Raw genomic sequence first — 24,167 nt, 5'->3', positions numbered from 1 at the left:
GACAATAAAGACTCTATCTTCCATTTTTATGGCTCCCACATGCTTGTATGTATGCCTAACAACATCAGGGCATTCTTGTAATGAGAAGACGGATGGTGCCCTGAGGTATCTCTGTCCAGATCTGGACCATACCTCACTACGCTGCTGGACAGTCTGATTTGCAACCTAGCAGTGTCAGAAGAGCCGAAACATGACATCCCAGAGGTGTTCTATTGGATTTAGGTTAGACGAGCATGGGGGCCAGTCAATGGTAGCATTTCCTTTGTCCTCCATGAACTACCTGCACACTCTCAGCACATGTGACCGGGCATTGCTGTGCAACCCAGGACCCACTGCACCAGAGTAGGATCTGCCAATAGGTCTGATTATAAACCCCCTCTGCTACTTAGCTAATACTATTCAATTCAATTCCAATTTCACTGAATGGTGCAATAATTCATACTTACAAATAAACGCGAGTAAAACTAAAGAAATGCTGATCGATTTCCATAAAAATTCACCTGTCCCAAAACCCACTTTCATTAACAGTACAGCTGTGGAGGTTGTAAGCCAGTACAAGTATCTGGGCACCATCTTGGATAACATTTTTGAGGCCAACATGGACTATATCTGCAAAAAAAAAGCCCACCAGAGACTTCTTTTTAAGGAAGCTGAGGGATTTTAGTGTTGACAGCTCCTAACTTTTGCAGTGATTTGCTGGTACGGGAACCTCAGGGAGTACTGTCAGACTTTGCCAAAAAATCACTGGCACTAGCCTTCAGCAGCTTGACAATGTTTATCAAGCAAGAGCCATTCAGAGGGCAAAGGTCATCTTAGCCGACCCACATCACCCTCTGTATGCTGAGTTTCGACTTTTGCCATCTGGAAAGAGATAATATCTCTTTCCAGATGGCAAAAGAAGCAGATATCTCAGATCATTTGTTCCCTCAACTGTAGTAGTAATAATAGTCTTCACGGTGTCTGTTTCAGTGGAACTACACAAAAACGCAAACCACAAAACTATTAATTTATTATTTTATTATTGTTTTCCTTGTTGTTCTATGTCAATTTCCATCACCTCCTCATGTTTTCCTTTCTTTTTTTTTCTTTCAGGGTGGCTCTTCAAGTGCCTGATAATTCAATAGTCCGACTGAACTCCACCCTTTTAAACCCAGACAGAGCCAAGGATCAGCCTGCCAACACTGGGTATCCACGCCTCTGTGACTGCTGAGCATTAATGGTCCAGTTGAATTAGGCTCCAATTACTCGCTACAATTATTGCATCAGTGAAGGCTGATTTCACACATTCACTGGCGTCCAGATATAAATGAATATAATCATCCGCCTGTCTTCTGGTGGCATCCATTTCACAGCCAATGAGGCTCATGTGCTCAGGACAAAAGAATTATGAGGCTTAATTCTTTCAATTTAATTGATTAGACGTGGTGGGTGTGGCAGAAACAAAAAAGCTCTCACATGTAGACCAAACACAATCTTTATTTACTTCATTTGAGTACTTTTTCAAAGGCAAATTACAAATAAATAGTTGGATGCACTTATGTTACAAGGCAGGTTTTCTACAAAGAGAGGGAGTGGAGCTCCCAAATTGTTCTCTGATAATTTAAGTTAAAATAGACATTAAACATTTGCTTTCTCTGCTGATCACAGCTCCACATGTGTTCGATTAAGGAAAAACAGAATCAAATCAGTCAGAAATTACAAAGGCGCAGTTCGGAATCACAAAAAAAAGGCAACAGGTGTCACATTGTGAGGGATGCTGGGGCTGTGTTTGTGCTGTGTATGGACATGATGAATCACTGTCATTCTCATGCAAATGACAGAAAATAGGCACAGGGACAAGGCTTTAAAAGGAATGAATGACTTAAAAGTGTGCTCATTATTCAGCTACTGCACCGCACACACACATTTGGAAAGTTATGTTTATGTCCTGTTTGCCTTGCAGGCAGAAATGGTACATTTTCCTATTGCACTGCGATTTATCAAATGCAGCAATGATTACACAGTAATTTCCTCTGTAAAACAAGCAAGTAAATGTGCACTAGGAAAATTCAATAGAGTAAACAACAGTGCATCTCTTTCTTTTTAAATAAGCCTAGCAGTTGCAAGTGTTTGTCATTTCCTTAAACAAGCCTCGCTGTTGAAGGGTGAGAATCATTAGAACACAGCTTAGGATTTTTTGACCAACCTGCCCTCATTTGCCCTCAAACGACTTTGTGCTCAAGATGTGCTGACGGGAGAGACGTCCCACGAGTGTGAAAGTCACACTCTGACTGCGGGTGGGAGACAAAATAAACCGCTGACAGAACTCAAAACAAGTAACAGACGAGAAGAAGAAAAAAAGAAATTAACCATCTCCCGACCTGCAGGAAATGCAAAAAAGAGCACGAGAAGGAATTTAAATGCTGTGAGTCGAGAGCCCCCGGGGAGAGTCAAAAAGAAGCCGATCTACACGTATGCGTAACACGAATCTAGGGTGAGCACAAAGCAATGAGGCGACAAACTGACCTGAGCTTCAACTGTGGCAATGACAAGAGTTCAACAGACGACTTCAGCTAAAACAAGCTCTGTTTCATAACTCACATCTGAAACAATAAAAAACGCAGGGGTCTCACACCTAGACAGAAAGCGGACAGTGTTTTCCTATAAGCATTTTCTCAGCCTGCCTTTCACAACAAATTCAAGTAAAAGCCACAAAAGCTGGTTAATCCTTCTTTCTTTGAGATTTTAGGATTATTTAGATTTACCACAGATTTAGGTCGCTGTGGCTCTTTCACTGACGGGGTAGACGGTGGGAGGAAGGGTGAGAGAGCACCGAGTTTCACTGGAAAGTGTTGTTCAGATCTGTGCTCTGAGAGTAAACTACGCTGTGCTGGTCCTGGTCTTTATTTCCCACCGTACATTCTCTCGATGTCGTCCTGGTAATGTGTTTTCAGCTCCTTGCGTTTGAGCTTGAACGCGTCAGTCACTAATCCTGTCTCAGGGGTCCACGGGTCGGGGCTCAGACGGATCTTGCGAGGGATCTCAAAGCGCTCTAGCTGGGCTACAGCGGAAGAAGACGAAACGTTTACTCGTAACTTGGTAAAAGCAACCCATGCCTGGGGATCTGAGATAAAGTTCGACTCCATCTCACCTGCTAGTGCAGCCTCAGTGATGACCTTAAGGACCAGCTCCTCCATGGCCTGGCTGTTGCACAGCTCTTCCAATGACCCTCGGATTCCATACTCACCGGCCAGAGCCAGCAGGTGCTTCTGATTAGGGACCACAAAGCCGATCACATATGTTTCATCACTGGAAGAGAGCAGCAAAAGAAAAATTATGTGTAGTAATTATGTAAAACTAGTCTCTAGCTAGTCTCTAGGCCAAAAAAGGTCATGAATGTGAGTGAGGAAACTGTCAGTTTACCCTCATAAGGAGTTGGAAACAAGACACGACTGAGCAGAGTGAGAACAGACTGAAAACAGTGGTACTGGTCCTGTGGTACTGAAAGGAATAGGAGGCTAAGCCACCTTCACAACCAATTCTAATGTGGATGCAGATTTTTAACAGGACCCTTGATCTTCCTGTGTGTGGCGTCAGCCATCAGCACGAGACTGTACCAGTTCCTCACATACAGGCGACAGTGAGGAACCTTCCCAGCATTAATTTTAAGTTCAGGCAACCTGATGAATAGCAGCATCTGTATCTAGTATCTGTTCTTATCAGTTTAATGCCTCATATGTCCAGGGAGCATATATTAAATAGATTTTTTGACGGAATAGGAGCTCTCTCTGTTCACTCCATGCACGGATCAGTTATTGCAGTTATTGCAACTCTGGGATTTTTCTGAAGAAGCTGTAGCCTGGAAGCTGGACCAACGTCCCAACCCAAAAATCTTTAATGGGGGAAATTTAGCCTGGAACAGCTTTGTTGTGAACTGATTATGCTCTGGCAAAAAAGACCAGACGGACCAATCAAATTGTTTCCATGTCACTAGTTTGATAATCCGTATGTTCTTGGCTGAGGTGCCTCGAGCAAGCACCTAAAACCTTCCAAACTGCTGCCCAGGTGCCTGGCATGGCTGCCTACTGCTCAGAGTATGCTCACTTGGATGGGTCACACACCTGTTGGCGTAGGCACAGATGTTGTCAATCAGAGGACAGTTCTTCAACATGGCTTCCACCTTGCCCAGGGACACGTACTCTCCCGCCTGGAGCTTCACCAAGTCTTTCTTCCGATCTGGAAACACAGCAGAGTCAACTGCTTGTACATGCAAATGGCCACGTGCACGTGTATAAGTGTGGAAATGTGTGTGTACATTTCAAAAAGAAGGGAGGAAGGACCCATTTGCTACTGAACTGTGCGTATCTGACTAGTGTCATCTAGATAAAAGGGGAAAGCTGGGAGGTTCTGGCTCTGAAGTAAACAGGACAGGGGAGTCATTTTTAAAACTGAAGCACAATCTGATTTGTTAAAAGGTTTCCTGCCAGAGAGATGAATGGAAGTGGAGCAGAGAGGCTGTCTGGAAGAAACCCAAAAGTGAGATGGACAGTGTTGATAATTTGTGCTTTTGATGTATTAGTATCTAAACCAAGGCAGAGGTCCTGAAGGACACTTTGAATTTGTATATATAACCTCTAAAGCACACTCAATCCACACATCTCCCCACGCCTCCTCACCAATAATCTTGAGGCACCCATCTTCCTGAATCTCTCCGATGTCTCCCGTACAGAACCACCGCTGGCCGTTCTCATCCACAAAGAAGTCGTCGGAGTTCTTCCCCTCCCTCTTGTAGTATCCCATGGTTACGTTGGGTCCACCAACGAGAATCTCTCCTCTAGGGTGGGGCTTGTCAGTGCTACGGTAACCACCTGAAAACAGGGTTAAACATCAGTGGGTCGCAAGTGAAAACTGCAATAAAACAATCCTTCAATCCTTCTGATTCTGCTACACGGTAATTTTGTGGAGATAAAGACCAGATGGTGTGTTTGGTTTAAATTATATTTCTGCTCCGCAAGCCAAGAAAGCCATAAACTCAACTTGATCAGTATCAAGTTTTAACAGAGCGCAATAAAAATGAGTAATGATCTATTACGCAAAAAGATGGAAGTTGTACAGGAGTGGGGAGAAAGTGGTATGCTTCCCTTACAAGGTAGTGATCTCTCTTGAAATCTCTCTCCAGTGTCTCACTAGCCTGGGAAATGTGGAAATCAGTGGTGGATGCACTGGTTTGTGTGTGTGTGTGTGAGAGAGAGAGCTATTACAAACAATATTTGCACTGTTCTGTGTCCTGGTGAATCCACGTGACACTGTGTATTTGATCATGAAATCTGTGAGTGGGTGTATCGCCTCTCCCCGTCTCACTTACCCTCCACCCAGTCTTTGAGCTTGATCTCACAGCAAACCAGCGGCCCTCCCACTCTCCCAGTGCTGTAATCCCACACTGGAACAGAAAAACGCACACACATACGCACAATTAGGAAGCCCACTAAAATCAAGGCACGACATTTATTGCCTTAGCAACACGACCTCACTTGCTCCCTCGCCATGGAAACCCCATCCCAAAGGAGCGTTCACAACACAGTGTTTTCCTGGCTCAAATGACCGCGGTAGACATGACGGGCAGTGAGGCACTCTGTTGGTTTAGTCTGCCTGGGAAAGACTGTGAGGACTGCTCTTACTTGACAAAAGCTTTGGCAGTGAAAGCCAATACTAGCTGCATAGTTCAAAACATATTACTGGAACGAAAATCAGTGCCACAGATAAGAGAGGTTCTTCTGAGCACATTAATGAGAAAATTGGTTTCGTGTTCACAAGGAGCTCTTGGGAATGTCTGCATATTCTTTTGGGGAGACATTCATTTCTGTTTATTTTACAAAAGAGTAACGCAAGCTGAAATCCAGATACTAACCGAGTTCTCAGTGTACAATGATTTGTTGCTAGTGTGGATTTTTCCACACCACTCTGTCTTTTCAATACAGATAACCCACTCTTTTCTCTGTCTTCTGCAACCCATGCACAGCAGATCTGCTGATTACCTTCCCTCACCCTTACCCTCATCCATTCTCCAATCCTGGCTGTAAAATACTCATTACTCCCTTCCAGTCCCCCTAATCCTTTTATCTCTGCTGTCAGGTTGGAGGGAAAAAAGAATCATTTCAGTAACTTCCCACAATTACTCAATAATGTGCAATTTTTCCATCTAATGAATCTTCATATGGTGCGAAATAATATTTTTATTTCCTCCTAGCGACAAAGCAGCTGTTACTGCTGACGCAATGCTGGGCTTTGTGTTGATTTATTGCAGATAAAGAAGACCAACAGCCTCCAGCTATGCTAGCAGCTCTGTCATACTGACACAGCACTGCCAAAGGCTGACATCAACTTGTAATATTTTTCACCTAAACAACGCTAACGTGCTAATGTATAGAAGGTCCCATGTTTATTATGATTCACAACTGAGTTAGCATGCTAACAGTTACTAGTTTGCATTATTTTAGATTAGTTTTAGCTAAAGGTACGTTTATGACACTGAGCTAATCTAATGGTCCTACAATAAACTCATCCTAAATTATCATATGTTGGAGGTGTTTCTGTCATTTTATGTTAGCTTGCTATCCATTTCCCAGTAAATGCAAAAGGAGATATGAAGGCTTTGTTGCAGAGGAATTTGAAGATAGCTGGACATTTTAAACTTTGCATCTTAGCCTATTCCCACTGTCCTGGAACCATGCAGCACAACCAGCATATTAAAAGACACCAATCTGCTGGAGCAGCACATACTACATGCTACTAGTATGTAGCCGAAAATCTACAATCTCTCATCAAGTAGAAGTGCACGTTTTGTACTTCAGAGTCCAAATATGAGCCTCTGAAGAAGAAGTGTCTGTTCTGTTCTGCTCAAGGACTTATAATAAAGTGAGCCGATGTATAAAGATCAGACGACGACTGTGCCATAACAAGAACAAGGCAATCAAAGCAGCAGCGGTCAAAAGACAACTCACTGACAAAAGTGGTTTGACCTGCTGCTGGTGCAAGATTGAAAGCAAGGGTATTCACAGTATCCTAGGGATAAATGGATGCTCGCAACATCAGTGACTGACATGTAATATATTTCTTTTCCTCCTTTGTGTTTTGCTGGATATCTCTAAACATATTGCTTGTATGCTAGGTGTGCCCTACAGTAAGCCTGTCATTTCAGCTTACGCTCGCTAATGGTTCCAGCACCGCAGGTCTCCGTCAAGCCATATCCCTGACCAACTGGGCAGCAGAGACACACATTCATGAAGCGCTGCGTGGCTGCAGAAAGCGGCGCGCCACCTGATAACAAGACCCGAGTTCGACCTCCCAGCAGAGAGCGAATCTTCTTGAACACCAGTCTGGATGGATAAACAAATGAGAATATTAGAGGGATGGTTCTCCTACCACTTTAGGAAATTATATAACTTTTAAAACTTCTCCAGAAATCGCACAAATGCAACCATAACAGTTTACATACTTGTCACACAGTGGCGTGCTGTATCCTTTGGCAAGTTGCTCCAGTTTGTAGTTGTATGCCAGAATGAAGAGAGTTCTCTGGACAAAGCTCATCTCCTCGACTTTGGTCATTACATTCTTATAGATACGGTCCATGATTTCCTGGAGGGGGGAAAAGACGCAAAATAAATTAAAGAAAACTAGCAGAGGCAACAGATGACTGAGACAAATTGGAATTAGACAATCAAAGCGAAATGACATGGTAAATGTTGGTGAGGAAATCCAGTTTTTATACTTAACTACTTAGACACAGGTTTGCAAGTCATGAAGCTTTAAAACTATAGATTCCTCCTATAAAATCAAAGTCAAAACCATAAGATACTTGAGGTATTATTAATATTTGTAGCCGTTTCTCTGTTGCCAGGTTTTCCTTTTTTTATAAAACTGGAAAATTTAGGTCAAAGACACTGGAACTAGGTCTGTTCTCTGGAGGTATTTATTCAAGCTAAAGAAGATTTAGTCTACTGGGAGACTAAAATACAAAAATGTAAAGAACACAACTTCATCTAAACACAAGTTTATACAACAAGTGAAGAGGAACACATTAGGACAACATGGAACCCGTGTGCTTATTAAATGTAGTTGCAAAACTCAAAAGCTCCCCAGTGAATTGCAAACAGTAAGTGACCAACAAAAAGTCTTGGGTTATTCCAGCTAACTGAACGTGATTCAGCTGCTCCTTTGCTGCGTCACAGTAATACGTGGTAGAAGCACAAGGTAAATGTGATATGTGAATATACCATTTAGTCTAACCATTAACTGGGGCAAAACAAAAATGACACTGTGACAAACCTACAAAGAATTTTCCCAGAATGTGCAGCTCTGCTCAGTATTACAGCTTTAAAGGGAGTTTCATCTTTAGGCTATTTGATCCTTTACCATCCTGTTCATACTAGTTAATTCTAACCCACCTTTAGAACAGTGTCTTTGGCCACAGCAGGCAGCTGTTTTGAGTGATCAAAAAACCCACTTTGCATTACTTGCTCAGAACCAAATAGCAGACACAATTACTATTTAAAAGATTTAATACTTGGCTGTAATACAACAATGCCCAGTATATATGGTAAATAAAAGCACTGGTCATTACTGAGGAAATACAGAACATGAATAAACATTCGTCTGCTTTAATATCAAGTGCACACAGAACATCTTAAGTGTGCAAGTCTAATATGTACACTGCGATTTGTGCTGGTTAAGCTTCGGGTCCACCTATTTCTACCAGTGTTTGAGAAAAACAAATATGAGATGTTGAAACTAAACAGTATGAGTAAGAGGTCAAAATGTTCTAGAGAGCTGCTGATAATTGTGAGCAATGAAGGAATGCTGTGACATTACATACATTTATGTGTATTTAAGTTAATTTTCTTTTCCATTAAGGATAATCTGTATAAAATGGAGTGAGCACAGTGCTGGGAAGAGGTATATTAATCATAGGAAGTGGTAATAATGAGTTCTGTCAAAGGAAATGCAATAGCGTGAACGGAAACCCACATATTATGAGCTCTTCATCATCCAAATCAGAAGAGTGTCTTCAAAAGCTGGACTGGGGAAAGGGCACAAACCAAAAAAAACAAAACAATAAGAAGCAGCTGGTCCCGGTGGGTGCGTGTATGTGTGTGTGTATGTGTGTGTGCGTACGTGTGTGTATGTTTGGAGCTAAAGTAGTGAGAGAGGAAGTCGACGCAGGATTCATGCAGCAGCCCGTTGTCATATCACAGCAAACAATTTGTATGTGTGTGAGTGTGTGTGAGTGCGTGTCGTGGGGATAACCACATGGGGCTTTCTCACGTTCTGTTTACAGCTGTGAATGGTTCCAGAGACTGGGGCCCTCTGCCCTTTACCACTACGACCACTGGGAGATGGAGGGTGGGGTGGGGGGGGGGGGGGTTGGGGGGTCGTCCTCGTGATGTGTGAGAGAGACAGAGAGCACAGCGGACGGGATGTAGCGTCTACTAACTAGCCCCGGTCCAGCTAACATGAGACAAAATTATTAAAGCCTCCCATCATTTCAATGTTCTTTGTGGCATTGAGCTCACAGTGAGAAGCAGTACCATCACTCCAAAGTCAGGATTTCACAATTTATACAGGCCTTGACTTTGAGTTAATAAAGCTGGAAAATATTAGCAAATCAGATAATGGATGGAGGCAAGATTGTAAAAGTAATTGCGCTTTTTATAGTTAGCCAATCATAGGTGTTGATTGTGAATATTTATGTAAAGGCAAACTGACAAGCTACAGCTGATCACTTTAAAGAAAAAAATTGAATGTATGTAATTGAACAAGCTCCAAGCACGAAACTTTATCCCTTCATAAAACTGATGGCACTGAACAGGCATTAGCTGTCTTTTGGTGTCATGATGATGACGACAGGAGGACAGCTTAAAAGTTGCATGCTATAAAACCAAAACAATAAGAAGAAAAACACTAAAATGAGGCATAAAGCTGAATGGAAGGTAGTTCCTTCTGTGTCAAGCGGTCACAAAAAAAGTTCGATCAAATTCTTGGTAACACTCAGAGCGAGTGCAAACTTTTTATTTTCAGCTCACACTGTGTGCCCTACTTTTTCAATTCCCTGAACTATGAACTCTAAAACTAATAAAGCACTTGCTGGAAGGGCGGAACAACTGCTCTGCTCTTTCATTAACAAAATAAATACAAGTTCTGAGGAAAGTCCATATTGGCTGAATGATGAAAACACACTTCAAAGACCAGCAGGACAAGCCAACCTCTAATATGCCTCTTTAACCTCTGGGTGTCTGACAATGTTTTGTGATAAAAAGCAGCCCCGACCAGCGGTAAAATGCACCGCTGTAAGTGGGTATGAGGATGGATATTTACGTCACAGTCTGTTCAGACGCAAATCCGACAGATCCAGGCCTGCTGGACTATGTCGGTGATAATCCACCCCTGGACTATGAACAAAGACGAGCGGAAATCTGAATTTCTTGTGTAGACGCCAGACTCAAGTCGGCAATAATGTCTGACACACAGACATAAATGAGAGTGAGTCAGTGAGAGATACTGTAAATGCCAAGCCTTCTCTACTGAACATGTCGTTATGTTGTGTTGAGTGTACTGTCTTGACGTACCGGGACAGCTGCCATCAGAGTGGGCTGCAGGACGCTGGCGTCTCCTTTACTTCCTTTCTTGATCTTGGTTGACTTTGGGTGGGAAAAACAAATGTCACATTAATGATTGCACACATTAGATTTCCAGGATCATCAACTAACTTCCTATTAACAAACTCAAACTTACTGTGTACAGTACACTAATGAAGTGTATTAGTTTGACATTATACATTTGTAGAGGCACAGTGAGCATATTTCAAATTCTCACCACATAATAAATGCTTTCTTTAAAGTCTCCAGACACTTTGATCCATTTTACGATACAACAAGTACACACATTCTGTGAGTAATGACCCGAGAATCAAACTCTGGTCTGAACAGCACTTTCCTGGGATATGCATAGTATAAAATACATTAAAAGAAAACACAACATTTCTTGTGATTCTTCCACAAATTCTACTTTGATTCATGCAATGACACAAGCCAAACTTCAACACTTTAATTTAATTTTAATATGATTCACTTTTCTGTCAAGAGATGTCTCTATAGTAATTTACAGGTGGAGGCTGCAACCACTTAGTTTAGCTTAGCTTAGAATAGAGTCTGGAAACATTAAGAAACAGCCATTTATGTTCAGCATTTAAGTTAGCATAACCCAATGATCGGGATTTTTACAAAAAAAATGTAGCCAAAGTTGTGCGTTTCAGGGAGTTTATGCCTTGTATAGAAACTGGTACCCTCCTTGTAGCTGCTTTTATACTTGGTCACTGCACAGCGAAAACAGCCCACATATAATGTGCTAATTGATGAGTTTTAAATCCCAGACACACCAAATCAATCACCAATAAACTAGTGTCAACGGAGGATGACTTTGGCCTCATGTCCCATGTATCCAAACATTTGTACTTGAACACACCGCAAGCACTACAGCCAACTAGCCAATATACGTCCTTCATCTGCGCAAGAGGAAATGACTCCTAACACCAGCAGGTGGCAATAGTTTGCATTTGTCATTTAAAAAAAAAAAAAGGCTAGCACTGTGGCTTTACAAAGGGTCGTACAGAGCTGGCCTCCTCTGAATCATGCTGAGCAGCTGGGTCTTCATTTCCTTCATTCCAGATGGCCATGTCATTTTAAAAATAATTCACATATCGGAATGCCGATGAAAATTTGAGTATTTCATGTGTGACTTCTTGATTTTGTCATTTGCTTACCATCACCCCTCTAGTTTCTCTTTTCCACCTATGCTGTAGATGTGACACGCAGCCATATATCAGGCTTCAGTAGGAGGATTTTGTTACCTTCGGACAGAGCCACGCTTTTATTCAGCTTTCAGTGATTTACAGTTTTCCATACTTGGGTGTGCGGACACATTTCATTGGGGTCCCCTAGAGTACACAGTCTGCTTCGGGTTTTGCAGTTACTTTACCTGGTCAGAAAGAGTTTGAGGTGAAGAATAGCCGATCCTACAGCCATGGGAAACACATACGAGCTCTGCACTCAGCTCCAGTACGTGGGCAAGAGGCAGGTAGCCAATGTATGTGTCCTCCTCACTGTAAACACAAAGACACTTTAATTGTATAAACTCGGATGTGGAATATTAGGTTATTAAAAACGGTGGGCTTGAAAACTGAATTTATTTTTTCTTATTTTACAAGCTTTCACAACGTAAACTTAATTTCAAATCCTGAATGGCCTGACCCATTCCCCAGAGAGAAGGTTTTTGTTTCAGCGTTAACACTTGAGTTTTATGATGGTACTGTATGGCTGAACAAGTGTATTTTCCATGAACTCAAAGTATTAAACTGACACAAGTATTAACAAGAAATTTGTGTAAAAAACATGAGTAGAGTTTATCTTAGATGGTTTATTCTCTGATTATACTCTTGTGGAAACGTCCCCAGTCTAAAAAGGCTAATACAGACTGTGTTTTTTACAAATATCTACACAGAGAAAGTCGGTGGCCTTTACCACAGGTTGGGTATCCTCTCTGCCATTCCTGTGATGCCAGCGATGATGTTGCTGTGGGAGATCATGACGCCCTTAGGAATGCCTGTGGATCCGCTGGTGTACATGATGACTGCAATGTCCGAGGGCAGCGGCTGCTTACGCTCACGTGCCGCTGTAATGTGAACAGAGGAAACGCACGTATGCACAATTATACACTTGAGCCTAACGTGGAAAAAAAGTGCATGACATTAATGGCTTACAGCATGACAATGTGATTTGTGTCTATATTTGCTAGCAACATGCACACACTAGGACATAGACTAAACAGTACAAAAAACACCCGCGTTTAAACACTGTCCACATTCTTGGAATCAATATAAGATTAACTGATTAAACAAATAGATTAAGTTGGATAAATTATAAGTGCTTTAAGTTCCATGTATTGCCTCTGTACTGGATGAACATATTTAACAAGAGCAGAAAATAAACTGCAGTGGATTAAAAAATGTGAAAGGAATAGTAATTCACTACACATGGATGGATTATAGTTAGGGCTGGTGTCAAACAACCAGGCCCCTCTTGGCACAGTGAAAAGCCTGTCTCTGAGTCTGCTTGCCAAAAACACTATTTCCACTCCTTTATTCATCTCACCTCTTTCTCTTATCTTGCACTTATTCTTTGGCATTTTGGCCATCCGGGATTTCTGGAGCCAGAAATGACCGTATTTGGCTCAGATGAATTAGAAAGGAGAGTGGTGTGGATCTGACTACGCAAGGACATTATGTATGCTCATACGATAGCATATCCTGCTTTGTTGTCTACTTTACCCTAAATGTGACCATTATTTAGAAAATGAACCTCATGCTGTATCGAAGAAGAGAACATACACTCATTAGGGAAATGTTTATTAAGAAAACTGGATAATTTTCTATACTATTGGACTTGTTTTGAAGCCAGAAGTGTTGTCCCCTGCTGGCCATTAGAATAAAACGCAAGTTTAAAGATATTCTATGGGGCTTCTGAGTCACCTAGGCGTTTGATTTTTAATCCATGGCCTTGCTTTTATATAGCTCTTTTCTACCTTTTGGTACTCAAAGCGCTTTACAGTCACAGACACATCTACCAACAAGCACTCACACACATTCACACTGAACCCCCACTGAACTGGGGGTTCAGTGCTCAAGGACACTTCGGCATGCGGCACATTCTGGGAATCGAACCGCTAACCCTCTGGATCGTGGACAACCCGCTCTACCTACTGAGCCACAGCCGTCCCTAAAGTATGATGATGATTCTGCAGCAGACACTAAATGCTGTAAGGGTGCAGGCTCTGTTGCAACTGTTGTAACTACAGCTTAAACCAAGATGTTGGGTTTTGAAAGTTACCAATGTTTCCATGGAAATATTTATGAGCCTGACAACCTTTTTGGGCAGAGAACACTGCGGTTTGTTTTTTTGCCTGATGCTTAGTGGGGTATGATACTTTTCTTATATGCAGTATGTCAGGGTCTCTCAGTGACAGTTGTTGTCTTCACCATATGAGAATCTATCTGACATGATTTAGGTGGATATGACGCCATTTACAATGATTTAGGTGGATATGACGCCATTTACAGGTAACACACCCAGAAAACTGAATAAAATGAACACTTTAGGAAACATTTGTGACGTAACACTCGTCAAGGTCAGTTGGGAAACAAGATTTTTTTCCCCCTACGAGTAACGTGTGGAATAAAAACATAGCTAAGATGGCAAAACTCGACCGGCCCCGACAAACAAACAGTTCAAAGAGGAGGACGAAGGCAGGGTACAGCACATCTCACAAGGGGAGGACCTTTCTCCTTTCTTGTTCGACTTAGTCACATTCAAGCCGTGCTGGAGTGCGTGCTCCGAGAGTTAATGTCATGTGAAGTTAACAGCGCTGTGTATAAACATGACCCTCCTTTGTATCCCAGTGCTCCATCCTCCCTTCCCAATCCTGCCTCCTTCTTTCTTTATCTGCGCACTACCAGCTCGTCATGTTTTGGGTCACTCAGTTCAAGGGGCCTCAATGCAAGGCAAAGAGGGGGACGGGGACTCTTCCTCATCCACCCACTGACTGAATATGCACGGTATCGACCTTAATCTCACACAGATGTTAGCACTTCCTCATTCTCATGACCTAATGGGACTGATACCAATCCACCCCCATACAACATGAAAACCCCCATCATGACAATTTATTTGTTGGAGGAGTGGGACAGTCTGACGGTAAAGCTAAGGGATGTTAAAATAATACTACAACAAGGAGGTTCGTAATTCATAAGGTTTCATCTGTTGGGGTTTTAAAGGGCATGCAAATGGGTAGCCCTACAACCATTCAGAGCCATTTTGTTGTAAACAAAATCAACAGCGTTCAGATGACTTGTATGGCTACGTTGCCGTTACTCTTTTGTCCGTCACCTCATAATGCCAGCCCAAACGATTTGATTGGTCAATCAGTTCTCAACGGAGCGACTCCAGACCAACTTTTTGAATATTCAAAGTAAGGCTTTATTGTTGTTCGTCAAAATCTTGGTCTCAGGTTTTCTAAGATGTTCACAGTATTAACTCCACTGAACTCTAGGGAGTAACATTAGCAAATTAAATGACACTTCATATTTTGAACAAACTGATTTGAATAACATCTGGGAAATACTCAGCGTAAATCAATAAACATGCGTTTGCACATACACACACACACAACTTACCATTTTCAGTCTGGGCTCCCAGCTTTTGAACAGCAGCCATGTTGTGGACAGTGATACCACGTGGATAGCCGGGCCATGTGGTCGGCGTGCTGTCCACTACAATGATATGCTGCAGCCTCGGAACTTCGATCAGGATAGCCTGATGCACACACACAGAAACACCAACAAATCTAAGCACTGGCACAAAAATGAGAAGCATACATCTTGTGTTTACACTGATCCAGGATGAAAAGCAGGTTTCTCTTTGACAAGTAACAGGAAGTCCCATACACATCATCGCGCACAATATTTGGGTTAAGAGAGGGACGCGTGAGAGTGAGCAGAGGAGCTTTGTGTTTATGCGACGGTGATAGAAGGAAGGAGATGAAACGCCAGGATGCATTTGTCTTTGGGGACTGAACCAGTCCAAAGTTTTCCATAACACCCAGCATGTGCAGTTATTATTCTTCCGTCTCTGTGGTGACACACTGCTCTGTCAGTCATGCCCTCGTGTGTTCTCTCTGATGGGTAACTGAGCCGTTGCCTTAATGTTCTACTTAGAAACCAGAAGTGTGCGACATCTGGCTACAGACATGTGATCATTACCATTCATCACTGCCTGATACCACAGAATTATTGAACTAGCCATGAACTGCTGTACATGAGAAGCCTCTGTTATAGCTGTAGCCAACAGGTTTACTGCTGATATACTTAATTTTCCAATCCTCCCAACTAAAACTTGTCTGCTATGCACACCTAGTCATTCTCCTGCTCATCCTTGAGGTACAACGGCTACTAACCTGACACACCTAAAAACTGTAGCTCGCCTGCTGCTTTGTAATGAACATCATACTCCCCGTGAAGCTGAAATGTGCGCAAAGAGATATGAAGAACGAAGAGCATCTTTGCAGCATTCTTTTGTGTGTTTTAACCTTGAGTCTCGTCTCCAGGAGCTCTCTGCTGGTGATGATGTGGCTGACTTGAGCCTCATTGAGCCCGTGAGCAATGGCCGGACCTCCCAGTGTGGAGTAAAGGGTGACCACTGCAACACACAAAAAAACAGCATGTCATGTGAAGAGCAGGAGGTTCATATCGATAAAGTAATCCCCGGAGAAAGGCTGACCAGGGCGAACTCAGCCTGCAAGACGACTGCAGGAAGTTTTTCATAGTTCCTACAACTGTTGGAGGAAGTCTCTCCTCTTGTGTGTGTCCACACTGCAGGAACTGAGAACACCCGTAGCACTTTGAATTTTTTGTGTCTTTTCTAGCTCCTACTTTAGGATTCTTGCTACTTGCTCAGCACAAGAGGTAACTAGACTGCAGTAAGTGTACGTTGATCGGTCCAAAGGTACATGTACAATACAGCCTGGGCTGCTGTCGTTTAAAATGGACCAGTGATGAAGTCCAGGTTTTATCCAGACTATGTGCGTCATCGATTCAACTGCCAGGTGGCTATTATGTCACTTTAGCGTTCCCACTGGCGGTGTGAATGTATTCAGACAAACATTCCTCGAAGGTACGGTAGCTCTCGAGGGTGCTCCGAAATGAGTAGTTATGGGCGTTTTCCAGAAAGGTTTGGTCGTGAAGCACATAATATTGTAATTCTAATACTGCAACTTTACTACTTCAAAAAGTTACTCAATGGCCACTGGTTACAGTAAATCAAAGTTAAGTTATACAAATGTGAGTCAGATTCATTGTCCCTTCAGCCATAACAAAAACATTACAGAATGAGCGCCCATTCTAGTACTTTATGGTATGTTTTAAAGCTATACTTTGTGGTGGTGTTGTGCTTGAAGCCTGTTGTGTCATACTTCACTATCATGCACAGGATTTGCTTTTTTTGGCAAATGTTGAGCATACAAATGCAGTAAATGACATGCGGATACCATAGACTGTAGTAAAAAATGGACGCCATGACAGCTCCTCAAAGGTGGTGCCAAAGCAAGTAGAGCTCCCCCTGGTGGATGGCTGCAGTATAGGTCATAAGCTCCACCTCCTCCGTGTAGTGAATGGGATTTGAGCCAAACTAAAACACTAAAATACACATCAAATAATAGTTTCAGTCATTTTAGGTAGTTAATATAACGCTGATGCATGTTCAAGTGTCCATTTTTCTGAGAAATAAAATTTTCGGACAGTACTGCGCAGACTCCAAACATGCAAGATGGCACCGCCCATATCTGGGGAATTCTAGCATCAGCTTGATGGATGAAAGGACACACAGGGCCACATTAATCCCACACTTAATGAGTGAATAATATGAGTATTCATCTATGCTGCATTGGCAAATTGTATTTCTAGAAACTAGCTTTTGGGACAAGTCTGCGTCTGTGTGTGTACAGAGTGAGTGAAACATGTATGAAACATGTACGTGCACAGCGTACACCACTCAGCGGTTCTGTGTTGACTCCTCCCACACAGATGACATCATCAGGCACCTCCAGAGGCCTCGGTTAAAACTCTCAGCCAAAGGGACGCAAGCTCTCACTGCCTGATGAGCTCTCCATTGGGGATATAAACACTACTGGTATGTGAGTGGGTCTGGTGTTGTGACTAAGTGCATATGTCTGACAGAACACTGGTTGGATCCACTTAGGAGTGTCACTAGCTGGAGCAATAGAAGGTTCCTGTTCCACTTCCATAAATACTGATACTGAATACTGAAGTATTTTTAAAAACTCTGAACCACACGCAGAGTTCCCTGCACGTGGTGTGATTTATATGACACAGTTTGATAACACTGCACTGTGTTTCTTTTGAACAGAGTCAGATCCCCTACATATCATAGCTGAACATGACTTTATAAAAGTGCGGGCTTTAACATGATGCTGTAACAGCATCCAGTGTTTGTGTTTAATCAGTTTTCGGAGGCTGGTTACAGGAACAACTACACTACAGTCTTGCTGAGACAACACTGATATTGCAGTGTATGATCAGACCTGGCTCATAGTCTGCATTCCAGTTCATGTCAGAGGTGCTGGATGGAACTGAGGGCAGGGCTCTGTGCAGCCCAGTCAAGTTCGTCATGCACTGGGCTTTGTGCATGGAGATAAAAGGCATGCTGAAATAGGAAACAGTCTTCCCGCAAATTGTTGAGACAAATTTGGTGGCTTCCTATTGCCTAAAATATCACTTCATGCTTTAGCATTAAGATTTTACCTTAATTATCAAAATTATATAAGAGCATGCCTGGTTTGATTCGACAGGCACAGGCTTCCAAACGCATCTTGCAAAAATAATTGTTTTTTTCTGCATGAATTCATGCCTTTGGACATTTCATTAATATGTTAAATTTCATTTCAGTCATTATTTCCCACTAATGGAAATAATCCAGGAATCCCTGGAACATGAATGAAGTTAAGGCCCCACAATGTAGCGTGCAGAAAAAAAGTAGATTGAAAAATTCAAATATACTGGATTATATCTATCGCCAAAGCGTGTGTGTGTGTGTGTGTGGCTAAAAGACCAGAGGAGAAGGGAGAAACTCAACTGTGAGAACTGCGGCATCTTAGGAAAAAACAGACAGAGGATGGGAAAAGAGGGTGAGAGTGAAAGGAGGTGACAGGAGGAGAAAGTGCAGAGGGAGACAAAGAGAGAGTAACTCTGTGACCCTGTGTCCCCACTCTGACACAAGGGTTTGTGGGACAGGGCTTTGTGACGTCACGTTCTTGCGTCACAGAGCTTCAACACTTCCTGCGTTGTTGCTGTGTATGTGTCTGAGCGTGTGTGTGGATGAGGGCCGTGACACCTCCAGCCGTGAGATCTAAACATGAGATTGGGCCCCAGCTTTGCAAACATACACGCAATCACACACTACTCGCTAAAAGTCCATTTAGTACAGGAAACACAGCAAACGTCTCCACCCAGCAGCAACCGACGAGGAATTTGCTGCTGCGCTGATTTACTCTTTAACCTTGTGTTAACTTGGCCGCTAGTTATACATCCTTGATTTAACACATTAACAAGTGCAGACAACTCAATAACGATAAGTGCATCTTCCTTTTGACATTGAGCCAGTGTACAGTGGACATACAATGAACTGTACACACACACCAAGTGTTTGAGTTCACTGGGGGCCCTTGGCTGACTCCTTGATGCCTCTGTCAACATCAGATGCTCCCGTAGACTCTCTCACCCCTCTTCTGACGCCATCCTCCCCCCCTGACTAGTTCCATTCTCTTGCCTCCCCTCCGTTTCCTCCTCTGTTCCTCTTTCCAACCTTAACCTCCCCCTTACCCCCTGTGCTATGTGTTATCCACTGCCCCTGGCTTTTCCACTGTTTGTGTTTGCAGGGGGGTGGAAAGATGCTTTATAAAGATGCTTTCTTGGCTTGTACTTGCAGCATATTTTAAAAGCATGACAGTTTAATGGAGCCCACTCTGAAGCACACAGACATAATGAAAGGTCCTTCGTGACCAATCAAAAAGATTTAATGGACTGCTGAGGATGCTTATAGCAAATAAAAAGTACTGTGATATTTGCTACACAACATATTAAAGAGTAAATCAGCACAAGGTGGAAAACTGCTCCAGTATTACTCCCTATAGGCAGATTGTGTTGAGTGAGAGAGAACATATAGTTAAAGTAATCCAAAAGGTCTTTAATGTCATAAATCTTGATGTTCCCAGGAACACTGGAACCAACTTCCTCCCAGCATTAAATGATTAATTTCTCAAAACAAGCGAGAAATGGCACTGAAAGAACCATTTTCTGTCACACGAGAAGCCTTTTTGTACGACAGCCACCGTACAAGTAACGACACTGTACGTGTAAAAAAAAAGTAAAAATCCTGTCATTATTTTAGTGTATTTCCATCACGAGAACATGAAGGACCACGGCGGAAAACAAAAGCGCGAAGGAGGAGAAACGGGACACTTATGTAACAGCGACGCAGCGGGGACAAACTGGCCTTCTTCTGTCTCAGCTGGGCCCTGCGTCTTTCAAATCAGACACTGCGACCAGCAACATGTGCACGCACGCACCAGCTATAAATCAGCCCAACTCAAACACATTTGGAAGCTGCTCAGTGGGAAAGACCAAACAGAAGAGAGTGGGACAGAGTAGCCTTCGAAGTTTCAGTACAGCACAATCTGTTAAGTACAGATCAACTGTGCGTACATGAAATAAATTAAATCTGTGTGTCCTTAATCTGTTCACATTTGTACAGTGTTACAATTTTGACTACACATATGACTTTAAAAAAATTGACAATGACAAAGGTCAAAAAGACTAAATGTGAGCCAAAACCGCACAGGCAAAAACAAAACATAATCTGACATGCAAAGTGGAATGGCAATCACATACAAACTGCATGTGCAAAGTCATGAATACAGAAAAAAAAAGATTTAGCATTGTAGCATGAGGTGTTAGCACCATTTATAATCCTCCTCCTTAGTCTAAGCTCTGCCGCATGTGTCAATACTCTTCCGCGTCCTCAACTTACATGGGAAGTTGTAAGTGAAGCAGGCCTGGGCTGCTATGATCCACTCTGCCCGTGTCTCACAGAAGATGGCGATGTTGGTCTTCGGCCTCTGCCCCAGAGATGCCAGACCACTGCCGAGCTGCGTCCCCGCTATTACAGTTTCCTCGTACGAGAGCCAGCGGTACTCTCCTAGAACCACCTGCAGAAAGACGAGTAAAACTTTTGTAAAGTTGGAGTGAAAAGACGGACGATAACGATGAGAAACAAACAAAAGGAAGGAAGGATGCAAATGTAAACAAACACTAACCTAACCCTAACCAAATCAACCACGGAACCATGGGGGAACACTGTTGCTATTATGTGTCTGTTTCAAATTAAGGAGTCACAGGAAAGGGATCAACAGTTCACTATAGCCAAACAGAACTGGTTCCTCCTCTACTTTTCATGGTCATCGTCTCCATGCGCAGAAGATGAGCACCGGCTTCTGGAAACGCTCTCCAACACACATAGTCTGGCAACATGAAAAACCTCCGGGGCTTCCTGCACATGTATTAGTGAGGCTATACCGACTCCTGATGGTTAATAAATGCCAGTGCACACAAACACACAGACAGAAGCACTGTGGTGATATCTGCTGTATATGGTGCTGTTTTCCACTCGTTGGAAACAATATCTAGGAGCTAAACAGCTAAGCAATGTGCTCTTGCGGCAATAAGTGTTTCAACAGCTTGCTTTAAATGGATTAGAAGGATCAAGTTTGTGGGATTAGTATAAGTAAATGCTAGGCAAAGTTGGCCAACTCCTGACAGAGCCGGCACTGTGCATACTGAAAAACATATAAATAACACTGTAAGTGTTAAAGTGAAGCATGAAAAACTAAAACTTCACTCCTTTTTCACACTCCTACTTCAATTTAAACAAATCCCTGATATGCTCCTGATAACAAAAATCCTTCTGTCCATTTGGTTTCCTTTTTTGTGCTCCATATTCTTGTCCCTCCCGCTATCCTCCCTCTCAACATTTGTAAGGTTAATGGAATTTAGGCCGTCTACTAGACTAATGAGCTGTCAGCTGGAAGAGTCACAATAAGTGCACCGGGTCAACTGGAAATTGAGCATTTGTGATTTGTGTCGACAGTGGCCAGAGAAAAAGTCACAAAGGGACAATTTGAAGACAAAGGTGTAGCTGTTTGTAAAAGAGTCAGCTGGCATGCTGACAGTTTAAACAAGACCCTTTTGATATAAAGGAGGGTCGGTTTCCGTTGGTGTAGAAAAACAATTCGAAAACCATTAAAGCAGCTTCCACCTGCTGTACTGCTCATTACGTTTTTAAAGCTGCCTGTCCATGACTGTCAGCCTGCTGATTGACTTGTCTGTTCACTTTGAAATGGTGGTCCTTCTATTCATTCCTCCTGTGGGTCAGACTTATTCCAGTGCATCCCACGGATACTTGATCAGTTTGGGATCACTTTCTTTTAGCTGTGGCACAAAAAGGGACTCTAGTGTATTTAATATCCTCTTGGGGATGGCTGCTGCCATCAGAAGTGTCGTTGCTATGGGGTGGGGGAGCCTAATGCACACGAATGACAGGACCACAGGTTTCCACAGCATAACGTTGCATTATAATGAGATGATTAACATGTGGTGTGGCATATTCCTCTATTACAATGCATTAAACATCTGGCACTGTACTAGTATTAAGTTGTTTAAACACGCAGCCAGTTCTCCAGAATCAAAAACTTTTGTGTTTGTATTAAAAAATACAGAGCCCAGGGGTTTCCAGAAACGTTTCAGCTTTATACTGAGCTGCATCATATGTGAGTTTTGGGCTCAGAGACACTACTGTAGCCATGGAGTATATTGGTGATAATGTGGTATTATCTAGGCAATCAGTTATAATGTAGATTGCAGTGGGCTCTGCTCAAGTTATTTTTCCTGTTAAAGGGAGTTTGTCCTTGATGCTTGCTCTGGGGTCTCGGGCTTAGGGTACAGTAAAGCGCCTTGATGCAGTTTTTATTGTTTTTGACGCAAAATAAAATTGAAGTGAATACGGGGGAGGTAGTGTTGTTCAGAGTTGAACTTGTATTTAGTGTTTCTTTCTATTTAATCTCATATAATGTTCCTTTCTAATTAGCAAGTGAATGAAAAATATCTCAGTTGAAGCGTTCTTTGAGTTGCTGGGGATTTTCCAGAGCCTACTTTGAGAAACTTTGCTATAATCCAGTCAATCCTTCCTTTTCTTTTTCTTGCCCAAGACCATTCTGCTCTGTGTACATTTTCCATCCCTTCTTACTGTATAATCAGTTGTTCAGTTTAATCTGCAGTCTGTTAAACATTTCTACACAGAGAGCCATTTCATAGGACTCTCTCTATAACTATTACTGCATTTATTTGTATTTTCTATTCGACATGATGTTGTTTTATGGTTGCTAAACTAACTTCTGGCTATAAGTTCATATTTAGGGAACACATATTATATGAGAGTGGTATGTTCCTTTTCCCAAACTGTCCTTAAAGTGCATCTGATGTTTTTATTGCCCCCCCTTTCCCCTCACTTATTTCTATTTGATTTCTTCTTCTGTTTGAACAACAATGCTGCTTTCCACATCATTGCTTACCTTCTTAAACACTTTCCCGTTGCTCTGTTCCTCGTCCTCCTCGCTTATCACCTCCCTCGTCCCGAGACAGTCTCTTTGGGGAAACCTTTTGGCTGCGTATTCGAAGACCTTATCTAGGGTGTCCACTCCAGGGTGCAGCGATGCAACCAGCCTCTTGGTGGCGCTTACTGCTCGGTAGGGTCCCTCGGGACGCCCCAGCACTGATCGAGCCTTCACCCTCTTGGCTCGCTCCTCCTCTGAGCCGTGGAAGCTCCCGTCAGGTCCGGAGACCCAGCTGAGGAGGTAGGAAGGCAGGAAGGTGATGATGGTGTAGATCCACACCCCGAGATGGAAGAGGAGCAGCAGCAGAGGGTTCAGGTCCTCTTTTAACTTCATCTTTGTGAAGCTGTGACAAGCAGGGGGGGGGGGGTGAGAGTGAGGAGGAAGCTCCTGTTCCCGCGGTTGTAGTCGTTTCCTCAGTTCCGTTTTAAAAAATGGCCACAGGTCCACAGTTCTCCTGGGGAAGTAAATGACATTAACATGTCATTAGAACAACAACTGACATTTTTTAAACAGGTTTCAAAATTATCCTTGTGTTTATAACAATCCAACAATCCTTTGCAGGATCACTGGACAAGAAACCCGGGTCATTTTGAAACCAGATTGAAACAGAAACATGTCCTATTGCACTTCTAAAAAGCAGAAGAGACTGTTTGGTTATCAGCAGAACATGGTGTTTTTAAATGTCCCTTTACTTCCCTGCAGCTCCTGTGCCCAGTGCACTTACGCCACTGAACACAGCACAGACACAGCACATCAGTGTCGCCTACTGTTAGCATCAAAGACAAATAAAATAACAAAGAAAGACAGAGACACAATGAGGAAAAGAACACAGAGAGGAAAATATA

The 24,167-nt window shown here is 42.7% G+C and overlaps 1 protein-coding gene across 2 annotated transcripts; it reads right to left on the bottom strand.

Moving 5' to 3' along the window:
• Positions 1 to 1,055: 1,055 nt before the first annotated feature.
• On the bottom strand, positions 1,056 to 23,722 carry acsl3a (acyl-CoA synthetase long chain family member 3a). Of its 2 annotated transcripts, XM_084559572.1 has the most exons (14): positions 23,281 to 23,722; positions 20,685 to 20,862; positions 16,171 to 16,280; positions 15,260 to 15,398; positions 12,552 to 12,702; positions 12,010 to 12,133; positions 10,602 to 10,673; positions 7,475 to 7,614; positions 7,183 to 7,355; positions 5,345 to 5,419; positions 4,656 to 4,847; positions 4,101 to 4,215; positions 3,131 to 3,288; positions 1,056 to 3,040 (listed from the first exon to the last, which is right to left on the bottom strand). In XM_084559572.1, the coding sequence occupies exons 1-14, from the start codon at positions 23,653 to 23,655 to the stop codon at positions 2,883 to 2,885; spliced, it is 2,160 nt and encodes a 719-aa protein (XP_084415698.1). In that variant the 5' UTR covers positions 23,656 to 23,722; the 3' UTR covers positions 1,056 to 2,882. The 2 variants fall into 2 exon arrangements, with proteins under 2 accessions (XP_084415698.1, XP_084415699.1); XM_084559573.1 differs by lacking the exon at positions 1,056 to 3,040 and having other exon boundaries at positions 3,138 to 3,288; positions 4,084 to 4,215.
• Between the last annotated feature and the right edge of the window lie 445 nt (positions 23,723 to 24,167).

This window comes from Chelon labrosus (genome assembly GCF_963514085.1).
Source record: "Chelon labrosus genome assembly, chromosome: 13".
Lineage (NCBI taxonomy): Eukaryota > Metazoa > Chordata > Actinopteri > Mugiliformes > Mugilidae > Chelon > Chelon labrosus.
This window is presented reverse-complemented; position numbering and strand designations above follow the sequence as displayed.

Bases quoted from the DNA above. Each gene is read 5' to 3' on its own strand.
- acsl3a (XM_084559572.1), bottom strand. From the start codon at position 23,655: ATGAAGTTAAAAGAGGACCTGAACCCTCTGCTGCTGCTCCTCTTCCAT. The intron at 7,356-7,474 runs GTATGTAAACTG...TTATCCATCCAG, and splicing joins AGCACGCCACTGTGTGACAA to ACTGGTGTTCAAGAAGATTC. The intron at 4,848-5,344 runs GTAAGTGAGACG...CCCTGTTTTCAG, and splicing joins GCTCAAAGACTGGGTGGAGG to GTGGTTACCGTAGCACTGAC.